At 40.6% G+C, this 20,946-nt stretch overlaps 1 protein-coding gene across 3 annotated transcripts; it reads left to right on the top strand.

Annotated features, from left to right (window-relative positions):
• The first annotated feature begins 1,188 nt into the window (after window positions 1-1,188).
• On the top strand, window positions 1,189-19,341 carry LOC139936361 (uncharacterized). Of its 3 annotated transcripts, XM_071931167.1 has the most exons (14): window positions 1,189-1,527; window positions 3,609-3,766; window positions 4,224-4,327; window positions 4,749-4,888; window positions 5,455-5,606; window positions 5,951-6,057; window positions 6,374-6,513; window positions 7,767-7,961; window positions 11,195-11,494; window positions 12,182-12,217; window positions 12,724-12,756; window positions 13,202-13,290; window positions 13,699-13,717; window positions 17,735-19,341. In XM_071931167.1, exons 1-14 carry the CDS (start codon window positions 1,473-1,475, stop codon window positions 17,788-17,790), a joined length of 1,584 nt encoding a protein of 527 aa, XP_071787268.1. In that variant the 5' UTR covers window positions 1,189-1,472; the 3' UTR covers window positions 17,791-19,341. The 3 variants fall into 3 exon arrangements, with proteins under 3 accessions (XP_071787268.1, XP_071787270.1, XP_071787271.1); XM_071931169.1 differs by lacking the exon at window positions 13,699-13,717; XM_071931170.1 differs by lacking the exons at window positions 13,699-13,717; window positions 17,735-19,341 and having other exon boundaries at window positions 1,191-1,527; window positions 13,202-13,691.
• The last annotated feature ends 1,605 nt before the right edge of the window (window positions 19,342-20,946 follow it).

Genomic DNA, 20,946 nt, shown 5'->3' with positions numbered 1-20,946 from the left:
AGGGAGACAAAGCCTGGACTTAAAGCATGAATAGTTTGTACATAGCCTAATGGAGAACATATACAATCGTGTATTTTATCTGAGTTTCGTGTCCTTTTTATAAATGAAGAAAGGGACTGTTTTCAGTTGTTGATTGTTATTCAATCTCTATGGTTGAACAACTAAACTGTGATAGCGCCCTCTGTTTCAAGCACATGTAAAACTTGCACTACACAGATCTGCATCCCATGATCTAAGCATAGAGTAAGGACAGAGATCCAACTCTATTATATGATCTACGATTGTCTTTGTTGACAGTCGGAATGCATTCCAATAATTCAGAATAGATTGATGGGCCATTTAAAATGATTTTTTGTGTGTGTGGGGGTGTGTGTGTGTGTGTGTGTGTGTGTATTTCCGGTGGATAGAGACTCCCAGGCGTCAGACACTTCTGGGTCAACCACGAACTATCTTTCCTCTACCCGTGGTCGAGTCGGCCATGACCGTATGCGCACACTCTTGTTATACCTCGATAAAAAAGTTGTGAAGTTTTGCTGGTCGAGATACCTGAGTTTTGTTTTGTACACCGGTCCTACCGTTCCTACCGTCGGTCGATTTCCGCGGTGCTTAGTACGAAATAGCTGCGGGTTCGAGGGAACAGTGAAGAATTATTACTCTTCGTAAACAATGAAGTTGACAACAGAACTTTGAGAAGAGAAATAATCATGTTACCATGGTATAACAAAACAATTGTTGCATGCGTTTTGTACATTCTCGGGGAAAATGGCACCTTCGACTTCGTCTTTGGTGATATTTTCCCCCTCGGGTGTACAAAACGCCATAGACCCCTTCACAGCGTACACAAATGAGATAACTTTAAACCACAGTGTCATGCAATCGGGAATGTTTTTTTTTCATTATAGAAAACTGGAAGCAACACTGTAATTTATTTATCAGTGAATTTTAGGCATTGATCCTGTGCTACTACGGTGCACGGTGGCACCATAAACTGTGGGAGCGAGGGGCGGTGCTTTGTTACTTCCGTAACCAGAGATCCTAAAATGGCCTTGAAAAGTTTGCCTCCCTCGATACCGATTGTTCATTTTACTACCCTCGAGGGTCTTGCGCGCAGCGTCTTGAAGGGCGACCTATCGCCTTATCTCTTCGTACACATGGTCACGAAGTAAGGGAACGAGGGCAATTTACATAACACATGGTGGTAGCTGCCTACATCCGAATTAATGCATACCACCCCCTTGATTTGTATTGGTTTAGAACCAGGAAGTACTCTCTCGAGTTTGTTCCATTTTAGATAAGCAAATGGCATATATACAAGCTGGACTTTCCCAAACTGCACATTCTTTCGTGGACTGCTACCAAGCATCAACCATATGAGCAAGCCATCAACAATGCCTGGTGGAATTATGTGAGAGACTTCGGCAGTTTTTTCATCTACGGACGGACGTATCGGACGTATCTCGAACAAATTCACAATGATTCCATTCGTGATGATGATGGTTATTGGGTCAGCTCATCTTCTTCAAACAGGTAGGCATACGTCTCCCTCTAGCTCACATTTTAAGTCAAAAAACGATAGGGGAGTTGTCTTGTGACATTTGCGAAACTTCTTTGAGCTGGAGTGCCAACATCACAAAGATGTTTAATACATAGGAAGATCATTGTTTTGATCATCTTTCTCTGTTTTGATGAGCCGTGGTATAGGGTTACTTTGATTTGTTAAACAATTCTTGCTTTATTGTTAGTTTAGTTAAGACGTTATCTTTGATAAACTTGGTTTGTTTTTTTCCTCTTTGTATTCGTTATATTTATTTACCATTCCTCTTTGTTTTGATGTGGCTATCATTATTTCATTAAAGAGAAACGCTCTTGACAAAATGCACCGAACTGAATACTACTGATGAACCCCAAGCAACGTTTGATGTTATGTGATGACACTTCGATACTTTTCTTGATGTTTCAGTTGTTCTTTTGCCTATAATCAAACCGTTAAATAGTTTTCACCCAAGTTACTTTACAATATTTAGGCCTACTTATTTTTGTGAAAGGGTTAGGCATATTAGGGCATACTCTCTCCACAGTTTTCTTTACAACGTGGATGGTACGATATTGTGAATGTGACCAAACATAGCAGCCGAAATGTTTACAAGTTCTGCGAAAATAATGTGCAAATGATTTGTCGAGTGGACCGTACTCACTCAAGTATAGGTTCTTCTTCCCCCATACCATAGAGCAAGGAACAGTCCTTGATGCTCTATGCCTCAAATTTAACAAAAGGAAGCACGTAAATTGTAATATAAAAAGGTGACTGACAGGGAAATGCCACCCCTGTACTGCAGGAAACGTTGGTGTAAACTGACGCAGAGAGTCCTGATTTACTACAGGATATGTCACACGAGTTTGTTTATTCACTATTTGCACAATGTCCTGAATGTGTCATCTCTGATACGTTCGTCATATATTAATCGATTGTCAAAAACAACCGTTACTTTCAATCTAAAAACGTGGATTATAAAGTTGTTCGCTAATCTTCCAGAGAAACATCTACATGCCAGTCAAGCTGGAGACATAGTCAAAAGTCACCGTTGCTTATTTCAATTATTGCAATTGAAATAAGCAAAATCCCTGACAAAAAGAAGTTACCGTCGGTGCTTTTCACTCAAACTACCACAAGGAACTTCTTTCGCATCTTGTATGGTTCAATAAACCTCGTGACGGAAAATAATTCACTCTAGTCCACCACAGGGCACTTTTACTTTATGGGAGAGGCGAGGCAGTACTTTTCTTTGTGTCTCACAGCCAGGTTCCAGTCATTTTATATGCACTACCGAGGACACAACACAAAAGGAAACACATTTTAGGGGGAAAACGGGGGTGCTCCACAAGGAATGTTGTGTACAAATTAAAGTCTATGGGAGGTTCTAAACTACAGGGACAAAGGAAAGAGAAAAAAACACAGGGATGCAATTACATAACAGGGATGCAAACACATAGTTATGTCAGTGTGGTTTGCGTAGCTGGTAAAAATAACGCGTTTGAAATCTTCAAGATACGTGTTAGCCCGAAAATGGTCAAGGAATATGTGCGCTTTACGCCAGCTATGTGATGGTAATTTCCTTTGGCGAGTCCTCTTGTCCCAATATTTGATATACACACAAAAAAGCTATGCACTTCAAAAGTATAAGACCATAAAGGTTACTACAAAACTTCTTTTTACAATGCAAATGGCATGTCACATGTACGATCTGTGACTGGTATGACACCCTGAAGAAGAATACAATGATCTTTACATAGTGACTCGAAATTGTACAGTTGTGCTTATACGCCGTTAACTAACACGGCACGCCATTTTGTGGAGTCAAAATGTTTGACTCCCAAAGGGCCGACCGTGTCAGTTCGCAAAGTAAAAGGAAAACCGTGCAGTTTTGAGGCATATGTGTGTGGATCATTGTATTTTGAAACATCTTTCTATTATAACCGTATGCATTTCAAAACAAACGGTTACAAACATTCTACTTGTAGACCAACTCGCCCTATCCAGATCCAAGTACAGGTATATTTTATAACCCTTTCTTTTGACTCCGATGTTTTTTTTTTTTTTGCATTTGTAGTACGTGGTCAACCACAGTTTTGCCCAAACAACGGCCATCTCTTCCGTGATGAATGCTTCTGGATTCCAGACGATTTAGCACGCTGGGTCGATGCTGAACAGGAGTGCAATAAAAACGAAGACGCTAGGCTGGTCGCCATCACTGACCAAGAAATTAATGTAAATACCCAGTTTCGTTTATTTGGGTGTTCAATAGTTTTATTTTAATATGAGGGGGGGGGGGGGGGTTGAAATTTGATTTATTTAGTGGTGTTTGCTGTTTGTTTGTTCGTTTGTTTTGTTCAATTCAATCCAATTCAATAATTTATTTGTCCATTAAAAAGGTAAAAAATAAAATTTACATGTCAAAACATTGATAAAAAAGTCCAAGACGTAGAACAACAAAACACATGATTATTAACCAAAGTCTGATTTCAATATACACTGATGAAAGATAAGTAAAACCTTTATTTGGGTGTTTGTTTATTTGTTTGTGTTTATAATGTTTTTTGTGTGTTGGGGTTGTTTTTGTTTGTTGGGGGTGTTTGTTTGTTTGTTGTGTTTTGTGTGGTGTTATTCTTTCGCAGATTACCCCGATTTTGTTTGATTTTTTAAAAAATTTTCCCCCTATGTTTAGGATTTTCTTACCGACCTAATCGACAGGGACGTGTGGATCGGGCTCCATGATACACACAACGAAAGCGATTGGAAATGGTCAAACGATTCTCCCGTCAACTACACGTTAGTATATCACTGATCTTTTGTGACATTATACAATATTACGTAATATTGCCAATTACCGAACATGTAGAACAAAGAGCTACTCCAGTTACTTTTTCCCTTGTACTGCATCTCTTTGGAGCTCCTTGCCTGGTGCATGTTTCCCTTCATCCTATGATCTTCCATCTTTTAAGATGAATGTCAATTCCTACCTTCAGCTCCACTGAGTTTCTGCACTTCTATGTTTTCTTTCTTGTAGCCCTTAACCTAGAGTGGCTTTTAGCCTTGTTTTGGGCGACTTAATAAAAATAAAAAACATAGTTTGAGGCCTACATTCTTTGTGGATTTCGAAAGCGTTCCAATTATGATAATGAATCTCAGGACATTAAAATTAACTTCTGTAAAGCTGAAACTATGTCTAATGGTCCGATTGTGTTTGCAGGAACTTCATCGAAGAAGAGCAAACTGAGCTGTCTGGAGCCGAATCATCTGAGAATAACTGTGTGGCATTACAGAGTAGCAACGGCAAGTGGAAAGACTCGAGATGTCGTGATAGAAAAGGGATGATCTGTGCCAAGCCGCGTGAGTCACTTTTTTGTCCATCAAATAATTCAACAATCTGCAATGTTACTTTCGTTTTGCTTGGTTGTTTTTCATAGTCATACTAATTTGGGTTTACCCTTAAAGTCACCGATGTGTGTTAGCACTGTATACTCGGTACTTTCCCGAGCTCTGTGAACAAAATCACAGGCATGTTACTCGGGAGGGACTAGAACCCATGACCTTTGAAATTCTAGAGCAGTAATGGCCAGTATAGCTAGAGGCAGTTGGAATCCTATTTGTTAGCAGCGGGTCACCTGATTTTCCGTCCAAGTTTCACTACCGGTATTTAGCCTACAAGGAAGAATGTTGTGATATGTTATTTGTGGAATGGGCTGCCGGGAAATGTAATCTACTGTTTAAAACCTTTTTAAAAATCCACCTTTTTTAGAAATCACCCTTTAATCACTTAATTTATTATTTGTTTTGACTCCTTTGTCTCTGTATTTCTTTGTAACTGCGCTTTGTACTGATTATCATATGTCAAGCGCTTTTTATGGAGTGTTTTTGTTTACATAATATTATTTTGTTAATGATGACATTTGCAGGCAGTCCCACTCATTGCTCTAATGGAGGGACACTATTTCGGGATCAATGTTACTGGTATGGTGGAGTCAATGCTTGGTCTCTGGCAAACGAGGAGTGTGCAAGATTCGGAGATGGAGTCAAACTTGCAGTTGTTCAAGACCCTGAACTCAATGTAAGGACTTGGTCCCCAAAAGTTGCTCAGACAAAAAGTATTGCTTTAACGAATCTCTTTTTTTCAAACATTAGCAGGATATCGACCACAGATTCCGAATTGCTTAAAGCTGTTATGCAGAAAATACTGCATATAGAAAAAAATGAGTGGGCCACCAGTTGCAACAATGTAACCGTATGGAACATTTGCTGGTAACCAGTTTCTGTTAAAAGCAAGATTTTTCTGTGCTTACCAAGTTGTGTATGCTTATGATGCATTAGTTTGCTTAGTAGTGTTTTTTCTGCTAAGCAGCTTTATGAAATTGGGCCCAGATCATAATTATACTTTGTGTTCTTGTTCTGCAGGCATTTCTAGGTAGATTGATATACCCTGGTATATGGATAGGCCTGCATGATCGTGGAATAGAAGGCAAATGGGAATGGGTGAACGGAAGTCCGCTTCAAGAAACCAGGTATAGTTTGAATGTCCTCCGCTGGTATCTAAATGGAAAAAATTTGAAGTGCAATGAAAATATAGGTTATTATATAGCGCTTTGTCACATACCTTGGGGTGCATCAAGTATTTTGTCCTGCAAGGTATGTGGAGCTTCATTTTGAAGTATGAGACATAGTCCTTTAAAGCACAATTAATGGTTTATAAGGTGATGTGGCACAATTTGCTCCCTAAATACAAGGACAGGGACAAGTTGTACTGTTTGTCGTAATCCCCCATAGTTCATATCTTAGCATTTAAGAGGGAAATAAACAGCCTTTCTTTTATTTTTGAAGTTACCAAAACTGGATGGCAGGCAAACCTCGAAATGTGACCCAGTCTGGTGACTGTGCTGTGCTCAGCAGCTTTCGTTCATCCGGACAGTGGAAAGATCAGTCGTGCGACCAGTGGACTCGCTATGTGTGTGCCCTGCAACGTAAGATAACGTTTGTCTTAATGTCAGTATACAATGCCAAAAGGCATTATAAGCTTATACCGCATAATTCCTCAAACATGATAGCCTTGCTCAAGGCAGTCGCATTATTCGCTCCGAAAAGACGCAGCTGTAAACCCACCCGCCGTATACCCTGTGCATGGTGTGTGCGATCACACCGAATGACCCACCCGTATACACACACTGTCACATCGCACGAATACTGTTCACACAAGTCATCGCACTCGTACACCACTAACCGCATGCGGAGGCCGTCAGGCCGACAGCCTTGTCGGGTCTGTATCTTCCCGTTTTAATGTGTTGTATTGAAAAAAATCCAATAGTGGACGAAATTGGGGGGGGGGGGGGGGCTCTAGGATATGCTAGTATGCAGCTCATGAATATGTATATCGTTCGTCAGACCTATCAGACAACACAGGATGTGAGGCAAATGAATTATTCATTTTGACGTCCAATCACGCACTTCCCTTATCACGACCTTTGGACTCTATCATGCGTCCGTGGTGGTTGTGTGTGAGGTAAACATGTCTCGTCTTTCGCGGGCATTATGGTAATGAGCTGACCGTGGGAACTCTTCGCTTATTATAGTAATGAGGTCAGTGGCTTCAACACAGATCCTACAAGGCTGTCGGCCTCACGGCCTCCGCATGCGGATAGTGTACGGGGGCATCGTGTCGTGCGATGTTACGCACAGTGAATACGGGTGGGTTTTACGCACAGTGAATACGGGTGGGTTTTTATACAGCGGCGGTCTTTTTTCGGAGTGAATAATTCGACTGCCTTGAGCAAGGCTACAAACATGACCACGTCTTGAATGAAAGTAAGTGCCATTAACGAAGATCCGGCTCAGCAAACACACACACTGGTTACAGGTTTAAAGGTACAAACTGTGACCATGTAACACTTCCCCTTAAAAGTTTGTTGTATCCCCAACAAATTGAATATTAGAAGTTTGTAGCCGCGGTAACCTTTCTCAGATTGTGTATTCAAATTTATTCTTCCCGCGTGGACATAATTATTCGCTCCGGAGTTTCGGCTTTATCTCAAAAACGTGACAACCTTTTAGAATGAAATTGTTACATGCTAATTTTATTGTACACAACTACATGGATTAAAACAAGCTGACAATTCCAAAAAACAAACTGACTGACCCACTGCGAGTTTTTTTTTTTTTATCAAACAATATGTCCAGTTTTATGTTCATCTTGCTTACTATTTTACTCTTTTCCCCACAGCGTGTTATGAAGGAGGTAACATTGGATCTGGGGATGGTGGTGACGGGGCATCAGTCGGCAAAGATGAAAGTGATAACTGTTGGGAGTTCGAGTCTGATAGGAGATGCACAAGTTGTGTAACCGGTAGTCAATGCAGTAAGGAGGATGGCACGTGTCTTTGTGAGAGTCAGTTTGCTGATATGGCTTGTGATAAAGGTAACCTATATTTCACTTTATATCTTTTTAATAAATACAATTATTGCGAATGTTATCTGGTCAGCTCAGCGTCGATGCTTTTAGTTCAGAGTGTGTTATACCATGTTCAGTATACAGAGCAGTTGTTTGAAAAAGTATATGGCAGCGTTCCAGGGGACGCAATTGTGTGTGTTGATGTATTTGGAGGGACACGTGGGCTTGGAGGCGAGTAGTCTATGAAAAGCGTTTGAAACCGTTTGTGGTTGAAACGATTATTTTAAAGTCCAACGATCAACACTTTTCACATGCCTCACATCTGCGTGGTTCTACTGTGACATGGTGAACCACCAATGTAACTAACAATATTATATATTAAGAACTAATGCAGTGATGACCCCGAGTAAAATTAATTAAAAGACGACTGAAGAAATGACAATGCATGATGAGACCATGTTGAATTTAGATAATATATTGGAATGATTATAACTTAAACCCACAATCAATTATTTAACTTATTCAGTTAGCTAAAGCAGTGATACTCCAAGTTACGGTGTGGCGGTTTCAACTTTCTGCCGTGTTCAGTTTTCCGAACGACCAAATACGGTAACATTGCGTCATGCGACGCCTGCGCACAGCAAGCGAATGAAGTCAATTTATTGTTATATGCTTTACTGAGTCCCGGAAAACTGAACACGACGGAAGACTACTAGCTTCCCTGGGTCGACCCCGATGTGGCGTATTTTGTTTTTTTTCCAGGACGAACGTGGGCACACAATTACCCCCCCCCCGCGTTCGTCCTCGAACCTGAAAAAAAACAAAACCCAGACACATCATCACTTGAGCCTTCCCGTGGTGACGTCGGTGCACCTCGGGTCAGCCCCAAGTGACCCAATCCACAAGCGGGGCTCTTGGGGCTGGCCCGAGGTGCACCGACGTCACCACGGGAAGGCTCACGTGATGAGGTGTCTGAGTTTTTTTCCAGGTTCGAGGACGAACGTGGGGTAATTGTGTGCCCACGTTCGTCCTGGAAAAAAATAAAATACGCCACATCGGGGTCGACCCAGGGAAGCTAAACGGACGCACCCTGTATAAACGGCATTGCTCGTCTCTATCTATAGTCTCTCCCTGTACGCTCACACGTACGATGAATGGCACGCAGGGTTATAATGACGTCACGAAGATGACGTTAGGTACACGTTTAGTTTCCACTTAAAGACACTGGACACCATTGGTAATTGTCAAAGACGTGTCTTCACAGTTGGTGTACCTCAAATTTTGCATAAAATAACAAACCTGTGAAAATTTGAGCTCATTCGATCGTCGAAGTTGCGAGATAATAATGAAAGAAAAAACAAAGTTGTGTGCTTTCAGATGCTTGATTTCGATACCTCAACTTCTAAATCTGAGGTCTCGAAATCAAATTCGTGGAAAATTACTTCTTTCTCGAATACTACATTACTTCAGAGGGGGCCGTTTCTGATAGTGTATTATACTGTCAACAGCTCCCCATTACTCGTTACCAAGTAAGGTTTTATGCTAATAATTATTTTGAGTAATTATAACCAATAGTGTCCACTGCCATTAATTCAGAAGTTCAGCGGACCTCTGCTTTCAGCTCATCATCAAAATAGTATAGGGAGTCACATGACGGAAGAGCGAAACAGTAAAATAATAACCGAAACAGTGCAAGCTTTTTGGACATGTCTCAACATAAATAATACAGTGAATGAATGCCATTGAATGAATTAACAAAGTAGTAACCACCAATATTTACAAATAATCTCCGTAAGATAATCTCCATAAATTGAAGAACTTCTGAATTTCCTTTTGCCAACAACAAACTTCATAATTCAATCTATACTTCAATTGAACTATGTCTGCTTATGCAAAAATGACCATGCCAATAATATGCAACTTTAGCAGAGTGTCAATATATACCTACAGTATTCTTTACACATCAGAAAAATACAATATTAATCATTTAACAAAACTTACGGCTATTGTGTAAGCGAATTCACTTATGGTGTCTCCAGGCTGAGTGTTGCTGTGTACGACCGAAGTTAGGAAGAATCTTATATTTTGGCTCTGTTTGCCACTAGTTTCTGATCACGAATCAACGAGCTTGTTGATCGTCAACCTGTTGCTTCGGGAAACTTCACACAGTTGGTACGGTCTTTTCCCACACTCTATAGCTCACCATCAAAACATGCTTTCGGATCGCCGATCAAAGTTGTTCTGATCAAACCCACTCAATCCTAAACGCCAAAAAAGTAACAAAAGAACAAACTCAAACAAAACGACAGACTAAACAACAACAATAACAGAACTAAACGGGGACAATATTCACGGCCGATGTATTTAACTTTGACAACGAAAAAAACAATCCTCTGTTGCAAGAAAAAAAGCTCTGGAAAAATACAGGAGGGTGCGGTTTCTAGCAGCGGGAAAAACTAAACGCGCGCGATCGGCTTATGGCTATACGACAGACGGTAAGACTCATTGATCTGTGTTATATAACTGAATTACAGATACTTGTCATTTGATTGGTGGAACTTACTTTTACGTGACATTCACTATTACTCCCATCCACACCGCACCGGCGATCAAAAAGGCCTATTCGCCCATGGGGAATAGCATTTCCCATTCAACAGTTAGGATCATCCTTGTTCCCAATGTTTGAGCAGTACAGCGCCGCCGCGCCGCTGCTAAAACAAAGGAGCACATGTGCAAAAGGTTGTGATCCGAATTGTGCATTGTTGCCGCTACGCGGTGCTAAATGATTTTTGGTTGTCAGTTGTTTGTGTGATTTTTCATAATGTTATACTTTTAAAATACACCAAATGACAAGGATCTATATGTCAGTTATTTAAAACAAATATTGAGTGGCTTTTATTCGTGGAATGGAAGGAATATTATCGCTCGGTAAAATTACCTTGCGATAATATTCCTCCCACTCCACTCTGAGCCACTCAATATTTGTATACTATATTGGCAATATAGTAGAGATCAACGGTAAGACTGAACCGATGTGTTTTAGGGGTGGCCAAAGAACAGGACAATAAATAAACGTGGCGCGATTCTGACAGAAGGGTCGCATTTTTGCTCTTAATACTGGCGGACTGTTCGGAAAGTAAAAGGAAAACGGTTTCAAACTTGTTCATGGACCCATTTGCCCGATGTAAGGCAACGTGTCCCTTTACCATGACCGATAATGCCAAATTTGATTTTGTTTTTGTTATGTCGTTCATTTGCAGATGACATGACGGTGACAATTTATGGGCCTGATCAATACAATGTGGGGTCAAGTGTCACCTTGCGTTGTCACGTGAACCTACCCTCCACTGACGTCACAGTCGTGTGGCAAAAGGACATCGACACTAAGATTCTTTTAAATCATGAAAATACCGAAGTTAAAGTATTTTCTGAAAAGGGGGACTACGAACTGACGATTAAAAACCTGCAGATCGAGGACGCCGGATCGTATGTTTGTGTTGCATCCACGCTTTTGGGCGAAGTCAGCGTTCTTAAAATGGCCACATTCCTTCTGGATGTAGGTAAGAAACCAATGATACACAACAATGGATAATGTTGCAATTAGTGCATATTTTCAGCTATGTGATAATTTTCAAGTCCGGTTAGAAAAATAATAATCTTCAAAAGGAATATTACGGAATTGGTAGAATTGGTTGTTGCTAACAAAACAGTTGCTGGCAGTGTATCCACTTTATGTAATCCACCATATAAATAAAATGACAAACCTGTACAAGTTTGAGATCGATCGGCCATCTGGGTCACGAGAGAATAGTGAAAAACCGATTACAAATTTTGCATTGCATCGATGCCAAAATAAAAATGAATAAAACGCTCCCGAGCGATAAACTCCAAACGCGAAATTAGATTATTTACTCCTCATCAAATATAAAATTTCAGACAGAAATATTTCAAGGGATGTTTTCTATACTATCGTCATCATTAGACCATGTAAGTTTTATGTAAATCTGTGATCTTCACGATATCTGTTTCTTACAAATTCTGTAACGTTCCTATAAAGATTATTATTTTTCTAAATAATTTTTCTAAATAAAAATAGCTAACTATTTTGGTCATATTCATTCTCGCAGTTCTGACAATAAGTAACTTATTTCCTCACACAAACGGAACCACGATTTGTTAATTATAGTTTTCAAACAGTCAGGGAGTATTTGCCAATAATTTGTGGGTTTGTTTTCCTTTCTTTTCAGCTGCTCCTTCCGTCCCGGTTTTGGCTGGAAGCGCAGGTAAAATCAAACATGAGTTAGGCTATAAATTATAATGTTAATTGAACAACATCTTAAAGGCAGTGGACACTATTGGTAATTACTCAAAATAATTATCAGCATAAAACCTCACTTGGTAACGAGTAATGGGGAGAAGTTGATCGTATAAAACATTGTGAGAAACGGCTCCCCTGAACTGACCTATAGTTTTCGAGAAAGAAGTAATTTTCCACGAATTTGATTTCGAGACCTCAAGTTTAGAATTTGAGGTCTCGAAATCAAGCATCTGAAAGCACACAACTTCGTGTGACAAGTGTTATTTTCTTTCATAGTTATCTCGAAAATCCGATGACCAATTAAGCTCAAATTTTCATAGGTTTGTTATTTTATGCATCAGTTGAGATACACCAAGTGAGAAGACTGGTCTTTGACAATTACCAATAGTGTCCAATGTCTCGCGTCTTCTACGTTTGCAGCAGTATAAGTTTCGATCTAACATATCAATTACTTATGTGTTTATTTGGCAGATGATAAAGGGAAAAAGGATGCGGTGAATCAAGGTAAAACATTATTTCTAATGCGTTACAAGCCTATATGAATCACGGATCGGGAACTGTGTGCACACTATATACGAAAAATACTAATGTCTGACTCAATTTTTAAGAATAGGCCTGTTGCTGTAGCAGTGTATGACATTCAAAGGCGTGTATTCCAGTTTATTTTGTTGCAAGGGGCTTTTTACCAAAGCTCAACTGTGGGTTCCGGCTAAGGACTCTTATGTTTGAAACACCGTGGAAAGTGCACACTGTTAATTGACGGAACCCAGTCGGGCAGTGTCCCCCGGAAAATCTGACCCCAATGCAGTGAACTGTGTACAAAACCACAGACATTAAGAACAACTACTTTTTGGAACCAAATGAGGTCATATAAAATAATATGCAGAAACTCTTTTAGAAGAAGGTTTTGTTTGGTTACGAATTGGACTTGTACTTTTATTTTTTACAGGTGTTGTTGTTGGGACTCTAATTGGAATTGGTGTGTTTTGCATTGGCTGTGTACTTGCAGTTATCGTCATCAAGGCTAAAGCGAAGAGAGTACGTATATTGAGCATTTAGACCTCGCATTCAAAATAACCGCCCACCTCATCCCACATGTGTGAATGTGAAAATTAACAGGCATCACTGTGGTTAATTAACTCCAAGTACAAAGCATACAGTGCTTAAACTTGACTATTTTCTGTTACTAGTTATGCGACATTATATCTTTGTACAATCTTTATAATGAATAGGGTAGATGGCCTTAGCTTTCTATCCAATCCGGACCTTCTTCAGAGGCATGAAACAAGTACAAACAAATACAATCTTTATGATTTTAAATGAATTCTTCCAAAAACACACCAAACAAACCCCCGCAAAGATTCATTTTTTCGGCTCGATATTTGTTACGTTGGTTAAATGATACTTTAAAATTTGTGACAACATTTTTCTTTCTATAATTCACAGATACACCTCCCTCTGGACAGTGAGTATGAATCCAATAAATGCGTTGCAAAGAGTGTCATTTGAACATTAATGTACAGTTATAGAGCGGCAGCCCAGAGCACTTTGGTTAAAGGAACGAGGTACCAATATTTGAGTACAGGAACATTTAGTGGATAACCTGACATAATCAGATATGGATGTCTGCCAGGGACCCCCCGCTGTGTGTAGCACGTGGACCCCCAACAAAGAGGCAAAATAATGGGCTGAATCAAACATTCTAGGTACCACATGAAATCAAGTGGAAATGGTCATTAACATCATGCTTAGTAAAAAATATCAACCGCCAGACAAATTGTCTGCTGCATTAGGCCTGCCAGACACCCCCTCCCCCAAATATTTAGTGTACAAACCTATGGGTTGAAAATCACCAGTTGTCAAATTACCTCAGATTTACATGAAACTTTGTTTAACTGTTCCACTATGGCTAAAATGAACACAAACCAAAAATTAAATCCATACTCCATATCGTTTCCGAGATACAGCCTCTTAAAAAATGCTAAAATCTCCCCCTTTTGGCGCTCCGCCCCCGAACGACCGCGCGTCGTGGTGATATTCTTTTCAAACGTTAAGAGCCCGTAATTTAATAACGACACCAGCTGTGTGGCTAAAAATTGTATGCTATTTAAGTTGTGGCCCTTGATTCATAATTTGGCTGCACTGGGCCTGACAGACACCCCCACCCCGGGGTAAAACATCGGAGGAACAACCTAAAACCAAATTGAAATTACCAATAGTCCTAATGCACAATTCTTAACAGAAGACAATATCAGCCGCCAGACAATGTTTTGCTGCATTGGGCGCGGCCCGACAGACACATATACCCTCCCCGGGTTAAACATCAAAGGAACCACCTGAAACCAAGTTGAAATGACCAATAGCAATAATCTTAATACAAGTATCAACTGCCAGACAGCAGTTTTGCTGCATTGGGACCGACAGACACCTCCCCTCCCCTGGGGTAAACATCAAAGGAACCACCTGAATTTAAGTTGAAATGACCAATAGCAATATTCTTATTACAAGTATCAAGTGCCAGACAGCAGTTTTGCTGCATTGGGCCCGACAGATGCCTCCCCTCCCCCGGGGTAAACATCAAAGGAACCACCTGAATTTAAGTTGAAATGACCAATAGCAATAATCTTAATACAAGTATCAACTGCCAGACAGCAGTTTTGCTGCATTGGGACCGACAGACACCTCCCCTCCCCTGGGGTAAACATCAAAGGAACCACCTGAATTTAAGTTGAAATGACCAATAGCAATATTCTTAATACAAGTATCAAGTGCCAGACAGCAGTTTTGCTGCATTGGGCCCGACAGATGCCTCCCCTCCCCCGGGGTAAACATCAAAGGAACCACCTGAATTTAAGTTGAAATGACCAATAACAATATTCTTAATACCAGTATCAACTGCTGCATTGGGCCCGGCAGACACCTCCCCTCCCCGGGGTAAACATCAAAGGCCCCAAGTGAAATTAAGTTGAAATGACCAATAACAATATTCTTAATACAAGTATCAACTGCCAGACAGCCGTTTTGCTGCATTGGGCCCGACAGACACCTCCCCTTCCCCGGGGTAAACATCAAAGGAACCACCTGAAATTAAGTTGAAATGACCGAAAACAATATTCTTAATACAAGTATCAACTGCCAGACAACAGTTTTGCTGCATTGGGCCCGGCAGACACCTCCCCTCCCCCTGGGTTAAACATCAAAGGAACCACCTGAAATTAAGTTGAAATGACCAATAACAATATTCTTACCACCATTATCAACTGCCATACAACAGTTTTGCTGCATTGGGCCCGGCAGACAACCCCACTCCCCCGGTGTGGCGGTTTCAACTTTCCGCCGTGTTCAGTTTTCCGAATGACCAAATACGGTAACATAGCGTCATGCGACACCTGCGCGCAGCAACCGAAAGAAGTCAATACTGTTATGCTTTATTGAGTCCCGGAAAACTGAATACGGCGGAAAACTGAAACCGCCACACCGGGTTTTACGCATCAGAGGAACCACCTGAAACCAAGTTGAAATGACCAATAACAATATTCTTAATACCAGTACCAATCACCAGACGAAAGTTTTGCTGCATTGGGCCCGGCAGACACCATCCCTCCCCGGGTTAACATCAGAGAAACCACTTCAAACCAAGTTGAAATGACCAATTTACACTCTTCTTAATACAAGTATCATAACACGCCAGACAAAAAATTGGTGCATTGGGCACGCCAGACACCCCCACCCCCTTGGTTTAAGAATATTGTTATTGGTAATTTCAACTTGGTTTTAGGTCGTTCCTTTGAAGTTTAACCCCGGGGTTGGGGAGGTGTCTGCCGGGCCCAATGAAGAATCATAAAAATGTCTGGCGGTTGATACTTCCGTTTGTATTAAGAATATTGTTATTGGTTATTTCAACTTAGTTTTAGGCGGTTCTTCTAAAACCCGAGGGAGTGGGGTTGTCTGCCGGGCCCAATGCAGCAAAACTTTCGTCTGGCAGTTGATACTTTTATTAAGAGTATTGTTATTGGCCTTTTCAACTTGGTTTCAGGTGGTTCATTTGACGTTTAACCCGGGGGGGGGGGGGGGGGGGGGAGTTGTTTACCGGGCCCAATGCAGCCGAACTGTTGTCTGGCAGTTGATACTTGTATTAAGAATATTGTTATTGGTCATTTCAACTTGGTTTCAGGGGGTTCCTCTGATGTTTAACCCGGGGGGGGGGGAGTTGTCTGCCGGGCCAAATGCAACAAACTTTCGTCTGGCAGTTGATATCTGGCAGTTGATACTTGTATTAAGAATAATATTGTATTGGTCACATTTCAACTTGGTTTCAGTGGTTCCTCTGATGTTTAACCCGGGGAAGGGAGCTGTGTCTGCCGGGCCAAATGCAGCAAAACGTTCGTCTGGTGGTGATTGATACTGGACGTCAAAGAATAGTGTGTTTGGTCATTACTTGGTTTCAGGTGATTCCTTTGTTTAACCCGGGTAAGGGAGGTGTCTGCCGGGCAAAACATTTGTCCGGCGCCTGATAATGTCTTGTGTTAAGAATAGTGCAAAAGGCCTTGGTAATTTCAACTTGGTTTTAGGTCGTTCCTCCGATGTTGAACCCCGGGGGTGGGGGTGTCTGGTAGGCCCAATGCAGCCAAATTATGACTCAAGGGCCATAACTTAAATAGTATACACCTTTCAGCCGCAAAGCTGGTGTCGTTATTAAATTACGGGCTTAACGTTTGAAAGAATACCACCACGACGCGCGGTGTCGGCCGGGGGCGGAGCTCCAATAGGGGGAGATTTTAGTATATTGTAAGAGGCTGTATCTCAGAAACGACATGGAGTATGGATTTAATTTTTGGTTTGTGTTCATTTTAGCCATAGTGGAACAGTTAAACAAAGTTTGATGTAAATCTGAGGTAATTTGACAACTGGTAATTTTCAACCCATAGGTTTGTACACTAAATATTTGCGGAAGGGGGTGTCTGGCAGGCCTAATGCAGCAGAAAATTTGTCTGGCGGTTGATTTTGTTTACTTAGTATCATGGTAATGACCATTTCCACTTGGTTTCATGTGGTACCTAGAATGTTTGATTCAGCCCATTATTTTGCCTCTTTGTTGGGGGTCCATGCGCCACATGCAGCGGGGGGTCCCCGGCAGACATCCATATCTGATTATGTCAGGTTATCCACTAAACGTTCCCGTCGTCAAATATTGGTACCTCGTTCCTTTAACCAAAGTGCTCTGGGCTGCCGGTCTATTACCTCGTGCTTTCAACACATGATTTGTATAGTTCCTCTGTTGCTGCTGCTGTCACCATCATGGGCCTGAGTTTTGCCTAATATAAAGATGCATCTCTGTTGGGGAAAGGGGTGTGCTGTAAACTCTAGTTCAGTACACAAACGAGGAACCCAAAGTGTGATTTCGAACTTATTGAGTGAAGAAATAAGAGCAGTTTTGACACCTTATGGCTGATCACGGTCTTGTCGTCCTTATCTATCTCAGGAAAACACCATTTCAACATGGCCATTGGAATTTACGATTCAAAGGAAGACATCTAGTGAAAACTCGTTTTGATCCACTAATTACTTTAAATAGCTTGTTATCGTTTAAACACAGTAACTTTAGGGTATAATATGCCATCGGCTTTTCATCAATGGATCAGACTGAAATGATTGAGACATGAAGTGTTAACATCCACATGAAGTCTACAGTCAACCAGCAATATCTCAGTTCAATTCATTCATTCATTCATTCATTCATTTATATAAAATTTAAAAACTAGCAACAACTGATTTATGTGCATTATACAAGACAAGAAAACAATATAATTATAGCAACACCGATGTACATATAAACGGGGTAGATAGATGCAATAACAAGAGTAAAAACAAGTGAACATTTTCTTTGCTCTCTTGCTAAAGGGTATTATTTTTATTAACTTTAAAATAGTAGATATAAACAGACACTCAAACTGCTGTCATAATACTTCTTGCTCCAGCTGGTCTTAGGTTTACGATGTGACATAATTATAAGGGAACACTGTGTCCAAATTAATTGAATGACCGTGCTATTTTCTTTCTGCCGGGTTCAAACACAAAACATGACATTAACCATTGGAGATAAACGCTGTATATTATTATACATTATATAGTCCAGTAACCCATCCTTTCCTACTAAACATCCTTTGTCCTCGCCCCTTTACTCCTATTGGTTCATGGCCACCAATTGTCTCTGGAAATAGAAACTTTGATTGGTTGTTATTTTCCCGCTTCTTTCTGAATCCTTCCCTTAAAGTCACCTGGAAATAGAATTTTTTTTTCTTTCAAACATAAGAGTAAATGCTTACAAACAATAAAACAATTTTTTTAGTAATTGTTTGTCACGATTTATATGTTTAAAAAATATATAAAGTTGTTTGGGGGGCTGACTCCGCCTACCCCTTTTGTGGCGTCAATCGAGGCAGACTTTGCCTGCAATGCGTATAGTAAACACGTTCAAAGTACATGTACGTCCAAGTCGCGAGTTGGTACATTTCAAAAAGTGTTTTTCTGCATTCAGCAGCAATACACCTGGTCGTTTTTTTTTAAACGTACAAACTCACGATTTGGTCCGTACATGTACTTTGCAATTGTGTTTACTCTACGCATTACAGGCAAAGTCTGCCTCGATTGACGTCACGAACAGCGCCCTCTCGGGTCGGGGTCTACTCTTAAATTTGTAAATAACATAAGTACTGATTTTTTAAAACCTTAGCTAACTGTTTATTCACATTCCACTCATCAAAACACATATATTAGTGACAAAAGCTTTATTTTGAAAAAAATACCACTTCCAGGTAACTTTAATCCCTTTCCCCTCTCTTTTCCTATAAATGGATATGCATTTGTTTGTATGCCTCTGAAGAAGGTCCGGTTTGGATCGAAAGCCGGTTTGGCCATCTACCCTATTCATTATTATACATAATATTCGTATAGCTTTTGCCCCATTGATGTAAATATGATGAGTAAAATAAGACATAGTATGTAAATCGCCAGCAGCAGCACATTTTTCAAAGCCTTTTTAATCAATTATTATGTTTATGAACAAATAAAAATTATTTTTGTAAAGAATGATTCACGTTTCCATTTGCACGTCTCTATGTTAGGACTACCAACAAACTACATCTCAATATTTAACAGCTATTACCACAAATATCGTTCGAGGTAGACCCAGTTGTTACCAGTAGCGAACTCATACTTGGGGCCACTATAACAAATGATTTTATTAACTTCGTGCTGTTTGTTTTTCCTCAAGGATTTTTTCCTCAATAATAAAAGACTTCAGCTGAAGCCTTTTATTATGTATCTGAAAGCTCAAAAAGTAACTTACGGCAACAACGGTGTTTTTTCTTTCATTATTCTCTTGCAACTTCTACAACAAATTGAGTTCACATCTTCACATGTTTGTTATTTTATGCATATGGCGAGATACACAAAGTGGGAGACTGGTCTTTGACATTTACCAGACGTGTTCAGTACCTTTAATGTGAAGATTTGATTTGTGATAAATAGTCTCAATTCGTTCAGTTGAATGCTCGTATTGAAGCAGGCGAGACTTGCACAGCCGGGAGCGAGCCATTAGCGAGCGACAAATTGGAGCAGCAATTTATCACGAAGACCAACGTAGATGTAGGCCCCATAATGGACTGGAGGAATAGGATGATATAGAGAACGATGAGAGAGGACATGACCGAACCAACAAATGTCAACGAAACAATTCACATTACCTTGTGATCCTGTCCTTCACGGGGAGTCAAATGCAGATCACGTATGAACCATAAGTGAGCAACACCTTGATGGGAAAATGATGATTATGATGATGATTCACAGCATTTTTAAGGCGCCATCTATTTCAAAAACAGAAATGGGATGACATGGAGGGGTGGGGGTTGGGAGGACAGGACAAGTGTCAACATGACTTTGCTCCCCCACCAACCACCCACTAACACACTTTGTCTTAGTGTTACAACCAACACACCGGTCGAAATAAATTATGCCTACACTGCCCATTTAAATCTGTCCCCTGAGATTCCGACCCCATTTGAAATTAACATGGGGTGCGTTTTGGCAGTCCTAACCAATAACAGTTTTAGTTGAACTTGCCTTGGTTAATCAATGGCCAATGACCGACACATTTATTGGTTACGACCGCCAAAACGCACCCCAGGGCTGGGAGGTTGATTCAAGAGAGGGTGATATCAGAACATTATGGGTGGAGGGGGGGGGGGGGGGGGGTCAGAATCTAGTCCGGCCATGAATTAGTTTATTTGATTGTGCGAGATGTAATACATAATGACGGGGTGAATAAGATTTTCATTGGAAGCGTCAATCGTATATTGACACGTTAATTGAAATTTACTCCGGGGTTCATTAAACCTCAGGACGGTTGAAAATTCGGTCTTCGAACATAGTGCACCGTATGCCACCGAGGACAGCGAGATTTATGAGCTGTAAAGCAACTGAAGTGCATAAAACATGCGATAGCGAAGCAAGTTTCGTTGGGCAAGAATTGATAGAGGCCCAATAATCGCTGTTTTTATATATTTTTGGGGCAAGAAAATTCTCATTTGTAAAAACTCGTGGGAGGGAACGTATGAACAAGTATTAGAATAGATGAGACAAGAATGCAAGGGTGTGTGTTTTGATGAGCTAGTCAGTGCACAATTTCATGGCTTT

This window comes from Asterias amurensis, chromosome 4 (assembly GCF_032118995.1).
Source record: "Asterias amurensis chromosome 4, ASM3211899v1".
In the NCBI taxonomy this organism is placed as follows: Eukaryota; Metazoa; Echinodermata; class Asteroidea; order Forcipulatida; family Asteriidae; genus Asterias; species Asterias amurensis.
The sequence above is the reverse complement of the archived record's forward strand: the minus strand, read 5'-3'. Positions and strand labels throughout refer to the sequence as shown.

Bases quoted from the DNA above. Each gene is read 5' to 3' on its own strand.
- LOC139936361 (XM_071931167.1), top strand. From the start codon at position 1,473: ATGATTCCATTCGTGATGATGATGGTTATTGGGTCAGCTCATCTTCTT. The intron at 4,889-5,454 runs GTGAGTCACTTT...TGACATTTGCAG, and splicing joins GATGATCTGTGCCAAGCCGC to GCAGTCCCACTCATTGCTCT. The intron at 6,514-7,766 runs GTAAGATAACGT...TTTTCCCCACAG, and splicing joins CTATGTGTGTGCCCTGCAAC to CGTGTTATGAAGGAGGTAAC.